General features: G+C 33.8%; 1 protein-coding gene across 1 annotated transcript; it reads right to left on the bottom strand.

Annotated features, from left to right (window-relative positions):
- Positions 1-4,556: 4,556 nt before the first annotated feature.
- LOC117924681 (uncharacterized protein At4g28440-like) lies at positions 4,557-10,137 on the bottom strand. The gene is made up of 3 exons (XM_034843386.1): positions 10,036-10,137; positions 9,276-9,510; positions 4,557-5,142 (listed from the first exon to the last, which is right to left on the bottom strand). The coding sequence occupies exons 2-3, from the start codon at positions 9,496-9,498 to the stop codon at positions 4,952-4,954; spliced, it is 414 nt and encodes a 137-aa protein (XP_034699277.1). The 5' UTR covers positions 9,499-9,510; positions 10,036-10,137; the 3' UTR covers positions 4,557-4,951.
- Positions 10,138-10,357: the final 220 nt, after the last annotated feature.

Genomic DNA, 10,357 nt, shown 5'->3' with positions numbered 1-10,357 from the left:
TAAAGAGTGGCAATCTTAGTTTGAGGCAAATATTTTAACCCTTCTCAGATGATGCCTACTACACCTCAACTTGATGTTAGCAACTCTAACATTAAGCAAAAACAAATTGTCCTCCTACTTGAAGTGGTTAATCAACCTAAACACCAAGTTGATGACCCTTATGGCCATTCTTACTACTCATCCCATCTAGGTATTTTTTTATTTTGTTTTCTTTTCAATTTTCATAGTTCCTTGGTAATAAGCATAATTTATTTTATCTAGGACACTAATTATATATGCAACCAAATGCTTTGTTTTATAGGATGTAAAGAATTTAAGAAACAAAGGAATAAAAAAAAAAATTAAGATCTATGGTTGAGAACCTCATTAGATATCAAGAACTTTGCTACACTAGTTAGACTACTACTCTAGGAAAGAAAGGTACATGTTGTGGACATCACAAAGTTTCTTTTTTTTTTTTTTTTTTTTTTTTGTCTCACTATGGTTTAATTTCTCACTATAATCACATTAGGAGAGTTGCAATATTAATTGCATTAAAATATTAACTTCTTTTAACTATATGTGAAATTAAATTAGGCACTTCCATAAAAATGGTTGATGCTAAGATAGTGGAACGATTTGTTTTTGTAATTTTGGCTTTGTTTCCAAAGTTGGAACGGGGGAAGCAAGCAATAGGTCAAGGGTTATTGCTAATCTACTAATGAATGCAAATCATGATTACTTTATTTTTATTCCATATAACCTAGGGCAAGTTATTGAACATAAATAAGTTATGTATGTAAACTTACCAAATATCAATAGATATATAATTAAACTTTCATAAAATTTTGTAGTTATCATTGCATTTTGGTGGCATTGGACATAAGGACACATTGCAATATCAATCTTCTAATGATCTTAAGGATTGTGTTAATACAGTTTTTCCCTCAATATTAGAGTATGAAGTATAATAGGTAACAAATATTATTTTCTCATAATGAGTGCATTAATGTGTATGGTTACACATTAGATAGGATTTACGATGAATCATAATATAATATTATCAAATAATCATGATTCACCGAGTTATTATATTACATGAACTCTCAACTTTGAGAGAATATTAAACTTATGCTAAAATTAACAAAAGACTTTAACCTATGGGTGAAACCCTAATATGATCATACATCTCTATGGATTGAGTCACTATTGATAAAGGTTAGTGGCAACAAGTATTCTTAATAGAAGTACGATGATATCTCATGTGATTGAGATAGTGTATTCCTATTAATGATCCAAAAGACATGCGATCTTGAAATATGTGACCGCGGTAATTTCTTTAGTAGAATTTGGACATGGGTTCATAGTGAAGCAATCAAAGCAATGTGCTAAAGTAAAAGCTGTCTAGGGTGCACTTAACTGATGAAAATGAGAAATGCGCACTTTATTGACCGGGAACATGCGCTGTGTTATTGTATGAAAAATTGCACACATAGGACTGTTGGAATGCATTGGCTTATTGATAAATGATAACACAATTATGGTTGTTGAGATGCAATTTGTGAGAGTTGTGTAAGATGGCATATTGGGGCACGTTTCCTTCTCAACTCACTTGAAGGGTGTGCCATTGTTGGATTGCCTAAAGGAGGTGTGCAATCTGAGCGAAGTCCCTTTAGAACATAATGTGAAGCACTCAATGTAAGTTAGGCTCCCTAAGTATGTAATCTAGACCATCACTTAAAGGTGCGCAATCTAAGTGTGTGATATGGATTGATACTCCCAAGGTATGCCATCTACAAAGGGTTCTCCCTAGGGCGTTATTGGAAGATACAATTTAATAGAATTTACTTAGGTGATATTTGATTTTGTATACTTAAATAAAAATAAAACTTAATTTAACTTAACTCTAAATATAATTTAATAGAATTAAACATTAAGTTGTTTGTTTTTTTATTATTCTATTTCGGTTGAATATTAAATATTAATAAGTTGGGGTCATGTTGAGGTTGTGTTTTAATTGTTTTAAAAAGTTATTTTTAACATTTAGTAATAAACTAAATTTTCTTATTCAATTAAAAAACTCTTGAAAATAAAAAATAAGTAAAAAAAAAATTAAAAACAAATGATGAAAAAAACAAACACCACCTAACTATCACTTTTCATTACAACTTGCCCAACAATTGATTATACGGTCATACTTCATATGTTTATATTGCACATGGGTTGGAATCAATGATGAAAATGTCAATTTTAACGAATATATCAATAACTTGATTTTATAGATATATCAGAATATATCAAAAAATATCATTAAATATTTTGACATAAAATATCTATATAATAAAAATTAATCAAAATTCATGAAAATATTAGAAAACTTATAAAAAGAAATATAAGAAATAATAATACATATATTATAATTGAGATGTGAAAAAAATTAATATATAAATAATATAATTTATTACATTTTATAATAATAATAATAATAATAGGTGATATTTGAAAATATATTTAATACTAAAATAATAATTTATCTACTTCATAATATATGTATAATTATTATATTTGTATTTAATTCATAATTTTTGTGTTTTCAATAATAAGTTAAATGAAATTTGAAAATAAATAATTAAAATTAATGTATTTATTAAAACTTTGTTTTAATATTTTATTTTTGAAAATACATATAAAATTTAGGTTTGAAATAAAATATATAAAATGTTGGTCTTATTATTAAGTAAAGGCATTTTGGCCTAGCGGTGCAAGGGTTAGCCTTTTACCCTGGAAGACCATTCGAACCACTAGGGCAACATTTTGCTCATTTGACCACTTTTCTAGCATTGACCTTTGCTTTGATTTGTGGCTTCTACACATGCTTTGATCTATCAAAATATTGGGAAAAAAATCAGAAAATCCTGATAAATCCAAAATATCTGTTGTGGATATAGTGTCAAGATTCATCCATATACCCGAAAAATCGAGGATTGGGGATCCACCGATAATAATAAAAAATAAAATAAAATAAAAAATTAAGGATTGAAGATATATCCGGATTTTTTAAACTTTTCATAGGTAATATTATCATCTTTATTTTGTTGGCTTTCCAACCAAATATGATCGTGGCTGTACGGAGAGCGTGAGAAATAAAGTATTTGATTAATTGCGAGGGTTGAGTCTCCACTCAAGCCATAAGCACCCTGTAGCCAGCAGACTCAGCACACATTCGGAAGAAACGTTGAACCTAGATGGCACCAAAAAATAAAAATGAAAAGGCCCACCCAAAGGAATGATTGGAATGCGAGAAAATGATAGGCATGTGCACATCCAAACAATCATGCACGCCAGCCAAGCAGGCATGGCCGCACGGGCCTGGCTATCTTGTACTCACACCAACACAATAATTCAAGCAACGAGGGCGCACTACCTCCGGATGAGGGTTTCATTCTTCGTATCAACAGACACGAAGGCAATATCGGGACGAGGATTATATCGGAACCGCTATAAAACATCCCTTGCATGCACCATCCTCCAGAGGCAAAGACAACATAAAGGTTGACAGTGGTATATATGAAGGACCATCTCTCATGCTTCAAGCACAATGGGTCTGGAAGAGCTGGGGGGAGAAATGGTTTGCTCATATTGGTATCCTATTGAAAAAACTAGTGAGCGTGACGCGAATGGACCGTTTCTTGCTTCCTTTTGTTTCTTCCTTCTATAAAGCTCCATCTGCTATTATTATGGTTTGTAACTATCAGGAATGCATGTGGTCCTTTTAGGCATACGACAATGTCTCGAGTCCCCTCTCTCATTTACACCTGGACAAAGGCCGGACCGACCTATGCAGCCCTAGTTGATCTACAGCTGCTGATTCCGCACCCATTAATCTGTCCTACACTTCAGGACTGAAGACAATTGACAGATCAAATACTCGAGTAATAATGTGATTGACCACGCGACTATCCGTAATAGGAAAATCCCTGATGGAGTTTTTAGGTACACCGCCCATAGACTAAAGCCTCCATGGTCTGACACATTCTTCTTTATCAGAACAGTATTATTGACCATTTTCAGTCTTTCAAAAGACTTCAGACTCACGTTTGTTTTGACACTTTCACCCAACTGAACAGTCACCATAATCTTCATCACAGTTATACAAGAGACACTACAACAGTCCCAAGGAAATGTTGCTGAGGACATTGAAACAAGCCTACCATACCATGACCACTGGCATTAAATTGAACAGATGCTGTTGCCAGTTGAATCTTTTGAACAGCTAATCTGTATCATCAAAATCAACTAGACCTTAAGTTTGAATTGCATGTCTACTTAAACCTTTCTAATCCTATTCAACATGCGGAGAAAGATAGCCAATAGAATAGGAAAACAAAAACAAAACAAATGCTAAGAATACAAGCATGGTCTGCTTTTGCTTATGATGCCAATTGCCAACAAGAAGAAATTGGCAAAACAGTGGATGCCTCTCTACTAACACTAATTAAAGCAAGTAGTGTATTTCCAGAGAGGCATATGTGGATAACGAAACTAACTGCAGAGGGGCATGAGATTGCAAAGAAGAATTAAACATGGAAAAACCATCAAATACAAATATGCAGTATGATTGAAATGCATTTCATAATATCGATCTTACATGTGTGATCTGATAGCCAAAGAACAGTCATAAGCATCCAGAAATAAATAGAAAAGTAAATGAACCAAAGCGAGTCTCGACACCTGGCTGCTCTATCTCTACGGCAATCACCATGTGTTGACGTACAACCAAAATGGTCCACCAACTGCCTGATACGTAGAAAGGAAGATTGTTACTGTAGCCATATCTCTTCTTCCTAAAAGTGAACTTTCATGAGATTTTTTGGAGATAAGATTCCCAGTACATAATTGCATTTGTCAGATTTGTTTTTGTTTTTTGGGTAGGAGGGGGGGCAAAGAAGCAAACAACCACTGTCGAGAACAGTCACTCCTCAACAACATTCACAAGTTCATATTCAACTAGGGAAAGATTGTTATCTTCCTTCACAGAGAAACTGGCAGGTTCAGTGACTTCCACACGACCCCACTTGTCCACAGCAAGCCTCATTGAGCCCTTGAACATGTCGATTTTTGCATTGCGGAGGACCACAGTGCTACCCTCTTTCATCAAGTCCACTAACCAAAAAAAAAACAAATACAGTAATGAGCAGTTGTATCCACTACAATTTTTCCCGTGAAGTCCAGATGCAACCATCACATTTCAAAAATCATGTTTGTAAACTTAGGTTGATGGACATTCTAAAACTCAAATCAATTTAATAAAAAACCAAGAATAAGTGACTGTTCACATTGGTCAATAGATAATAGAGATGCCACCACACAAATTCAGTAAAGATTCCTACTTGCTCAATGGATGCTAGTAAAGTATTTTCACTATATACAGCAAACAACAAATTAACCTTAGATCCATGCATCTGAACATCACATGTTAATAATAACAAAGGTTTCAACACAAGACAAACATTTCATTCTTTCTGGTATTCTTATCACTACGAAACCCAGACAATCCCTGCCATTTTAAAAAAAAATTGTATCAGAAAATATATTTTTTCTTAGGCTTATAGCCCAGTTATGGAACAAAATGGGCTCACATAAAAGGTCTGAGCATTACTATTGCTTTCATTATTCAATGATGTTTCAATATTTTGTGAACACCCTCTTTTGATGCAACCCACCAAGTCGAACTGGAATATCACCTCAAATCCAACAATTGCTCCACTACCATTGCCCCACTATTGCAAGTACTGTCAATTCAACAACACTACACTACCAATGACAAACATCATTCTACCACCATCTTAAATCTCTTTCACTACCATTATCATTGTTATCACTTTCAGCATCTTGTAATCTCTACCACCGATCACCTAACAGTATGTAACCACCAACTCCACCTCAAGGAATCAAAACCATCACTACCTTTCTCCAACTGTTTTGACTCTTTATCACCACCACTGCACTTCTCTAACAAAATCTTTATTTTCTTATAAAAATAAATCCTTGTCACCACCCTTTTTAACTACCTTAAACCACCACAGCACTTTCCTAATGAAAAATTCTTACTTGCTTAATACAAAAGAAACCAAAAAAGAAAGAAAGAAAAATGGAAAATTCAACAGAGAGAGAGAGAGAGAGAAAATGAAAAATGAAAATTTTCTGTCACCACCACTACCATCCCTCCAGACACAACATTGGTTGCTGCTACCATCCTACTGTCACCACCTTGGTATAACTAGCACCAGCAAACCACCAATTAGACAAACTTAATGCCTTCAACATCCCCATCACAACCTCTGGACCCATATCCCACAATATGATGAGGACACACTCCACCACCACCCTAAACCTTCATCATTACTAATAATACCTATTTCAGCATCATGCACCACCATCAAGCCACAATATGTACTTTTAGCTGTTATCATGACCAAAATCACCAATTAACAGCAATTACATCCACTTTAACTACTCTATTATTATCATCATCAAACAAATAACTACAAAAGCAATTAACACCACTTTTACTGCTCAACTATCACCACTGACCGCATAATCAAAGCTGCTACCAAGACCTAGCTACTTCAGTAACTACTTGCTACCACCAGAACTACCACAACCTTAACACCATGTTCAGTTATTTTATCATTACCACCATAAATGCCATCGAGACTACCAATATTTTATCACATTGGACATGCTGTTTCCCAATCACCAAACCCATTATCTTTCACCACAACTCCTCAATTTCAAGATCAGCTGCCATGTCTAATTTAACTTCAATACAATTTTGCTTCACATTTAGGGATGGGGATGGTTGTGGATGGGTCACCCTTGTCCCATTTATTTATATCAATTCCCATCCTCATAAAAATAAAATAAAAGAAGGGCAGGTGTAGGAAATTTTCATACACCCTTATCCCATTTATTTATATCAATTCTCATCCTCATAAAAAAATAAATAAAAGAAGGAGCCAGGCACAGACCTGCCTCACCCCATTTAAATTTTTTTTTATTTTTTACTTTAAAATTTTTAAATTGTATTAAAAATAAATAAAATTTATAAATTAGTAAAAATTATAACTATTTATAATTAATTTTTATGAGAAGTAATATTTTGTGTTAAAAAAATTGAAAAATGAGAAAAAAAAACAACAACAACAACAACTAAAATAATTTTTTATTTAATATTACATATAATCAATACAAGGCAAGGCAGGATAAAGTCCATACCCAAACCCATTGTGGGTTTAAAAAAATCTCTCAAACTTGTCCTGAAAACGTTTATATTTAATCCTAACCTGTCCTATTGCAGACCGGGATAGGTACCCAAAAAACCCCGCTCCATTATTATCCCTATTCACAGCACATTTGATACCAGTAACTAGTGAGCAACTAATCTGGTCTCATTTCAGGAACCAAACAGGGAGCATCATTCCAAACACGAGGGTTTTAGTGAATTCCCCAGCAATCCTAATATTTTGTCACATTGGACATTTTGTTTCCCAATCACCAAACTGGTTAGATTTCACCACAATTCCTCCAATTTCAAGATTGGCTACCATTTCAAATTTAACTTCAATCCAAATTGACATCTCAGTACATTTGATACTGGTAACAAATCAGCAACTGATCTGGTCTCATTCAAGGAACCAAACCAATGGCATCATCCCAACAGCAAGGTTTTTTTTTAGTGTATTTCCCTGCAATACCTGACAAAGACCCCAAAAGATTTGCCAACTAATTTATAGCCTGATAATTATATTCCAAACTCTCTGCTAACAGTTTTCTGACCAGCCCAAATCTGCAATAATTTCTTAATTAAAAAGTTCATTAAATTGAACGAGAGGACTTCATTCCCACCCTACATGAAATATCGAAATGCATACACATGGTGTTGACATTAAATTATTACAAATATGCATAATTTATCTTTTTAATCTGTACTTCTCAATACATCATTTTGCTTATTTAAATACTTCTATTATTTACAAGAAAAAGCCAAACATTAAAATTAAGAGGATGTTCATGGCAATTGAACAAAAGAGAATATATTATTAAAGAGGAAAAAACCTAAATCCAAATACATGCCAAAAAGGTTGTTAATGATAGAAAAGAATATAATTAGCTTGTGGCAGTCTCAATAAAGGATTTGTTAAACATATCTAATTGAGAGAACTAAACTATTAAACATGAACAAAATGGCGGGAAAAAGGGGCAAATATATCACTTGTTTCTTTCTCTCTTGCTCATCCAAGCATCCAAAGTCATTAGGCACCACCTTATGATTCAGGATGCTAGTAAAGCTAGTCAAAGACAAGCGACCTGAACGTATAATCACCTAATTTCCATTTTCATACGGATTAGACACAAAATAAGACATGTTTTACCTTCAGTCAACTGAATCAAGGAATCAATTTAGCATATATTTCATGAATTTAACAAATATACACAGAGAGAAAAGAGTAAGACTAAGTAGTCCAATGCAAAAAAGCCACTCTTCCTCATAACCAACACTACAAAATAACATTTTACCTCATAACCAGCAGTTCATGACAAGTCATACTAATCAACAGATTATGTTATTAAATAATAAAAAATAGTAAATATTAAATAATAAAAATTGATAAATAGATCCTGTCTTCACAGATTATATCATCCTAGATTTTGGATGGATGCTAAGGCAGGCCCCAAAAATTGAATTTATTTGACTCAGTTTTTCTTAAAATAGGTAAAAGAAAATAATAATAATTTTAAAAAATAAAAATATAAAAAAAATTAATTAAAAAAAATTTAAAAATAAAAAAGAAAAAAGAAAAAGAAGGAACACAAATATGAAAACTATACTGCTTTTCATAACGTCCTCTCATAGTCATAGTTATTAAGTGCACCTCAATTGTATCAAAATTCATAATAACTCAGATTCATGTTTGTGGAAACAAACAGATCGCCACATAAATATGCTACTAAGATTTTTTAGACTAGTATAACACAATCAAGAATCCTGTTTGCAACTGGATTATGCTGTTCAGGTAGCTTAAAATGCCAAAAGTAAAGCCAGTGGACTCCAAATGAAATTACAAACTAGAAAATTCAAGACACTAAATGCATGAAAAATGAACCCTAAACTGAAAACATTTATACTATCCTTAGAAGAGAATTTCTGTGTTAGTAAAATGTCAAGGAAAAAGCCAAGAAAAATTTAATATAGCCCTCAACATAGAGTTGTGCATATTTAAAAAGTCATCTACCTTGATCATTCCTCGCTGTAAAAATAATCATTCCGGTCTCATCTCCTACCAAGCATTCTGCAATCCGCATTTGACGCACCTGAGGACCATCTGGACGACCCTTTTGCAGTACCATCTTAGAACTAACAACTTTTACCGTGAGAGTATGCCCACCAGTACCCGGGCGAAGCTGTTCAATCTTGGTGAACACAGGTTTCCTCAATCCAGATTTTGATTCAGCCATTTTCCAACACACCTTCAAGTAGCAGAGGAAGGAAACTCTTCACTGAACAAAGGGAACTAGAGAGAGAAAGTGCTATGAAAAATGAAGGATTCGATCACCCCGATCGCTTAGTGAAAAACAGATGAAACTAAAAGGGAAAAAATGGGTTCAACCTTGTACCCTCTGCTTCCTTAATTCCTAAAATCGAAAAGCTCAAATAAAGTGAGACAAAAGGTCGCACAATTTCTCATGTCCAAAATAATAAAACAAGTTAAGATTTTTTATTTTCCGACATTTCCTCGGAAAACAAACGGAGCATAAACAAATATATACTCGAAATGGCAAATCAGTTCTTGGAAGAGAGCATGGAAAGAACTCCGAATTCTTTCAATTCTCAGATCACTGAGACAACTGATGCATTAGATAAGCCTATCATATTACATTCAAAACCCTAACTCTTGATGAAACAATAAATAAACAAATAGAATGAGTATAAGACCCGATCCATGAAAATAAATGTCCTAAATGGAGGGAAAATAACAGAGATCGTGGAATTACCAGAGTTGCAGAGGCAAGGACCAAAGCAGATCGGATGAATGTGTTATCTCTGATTCGCGGCCGTCACAATCGAGTCTACTAGGGAGGGGTTTGTATGAATAGTGACCGTCCATCTTCGGTCGAGTAACGGCTGATCTCAACTGTACACGTCACAATTCCTGAATTGTTGTTTCAGGAGAGTTGTACACTGAGGTTGTCACCCGAGGGCATTTTCATCACAAATGTACAATCCTTGCGACAAGCATAACAATTCGGGGATGATTATCTAAAATTTTGATTGGCGTTTGGTCACGTTTTCTTATGTTTGTTTTAAAATTTATTT

This window comes from Vitis riparia, chromosome 1 (assembly GCF_004353265.1).
Source record: "Vitis riparia cultivar Riparia Gloire de Montpellier isolate 1030 chromosome 1, EGFV_Vit.rip_1.0, whole genome shotgun sequence".
In the NCBI taxonomy this organism is placed as follows: domain Eukaryota; kingdom Viridiplantae; phylum Streptophyta; class Magnoliopsida; order Vitales; family Vitaceae; genus Vitis; species Vitis riparia.
Note: the sequence above shows the minus strand (reverse complement) of the source record. Positions and strands in the feature narration are given on the sequence as shown.

What these genes read in the sequence shown, in the direction of transcription:
- LOC117924681 (XM_034843386.1), bottom strand. Translation starts at nt 9,498, where the DNA reads ATGGCTGAATCAAAATCTGGATTGAGGAAACCTGTGTTCACCAAGATT. An exon ending in TACAGCGAGGAATGATCAAG is followed by an intron (nt 5,143 to 9,275) that starts GTAGATGACTTT and finishes TTTTTTGGTTAG; the next exon opens with TGGACTTGATGAAAGAGGGT.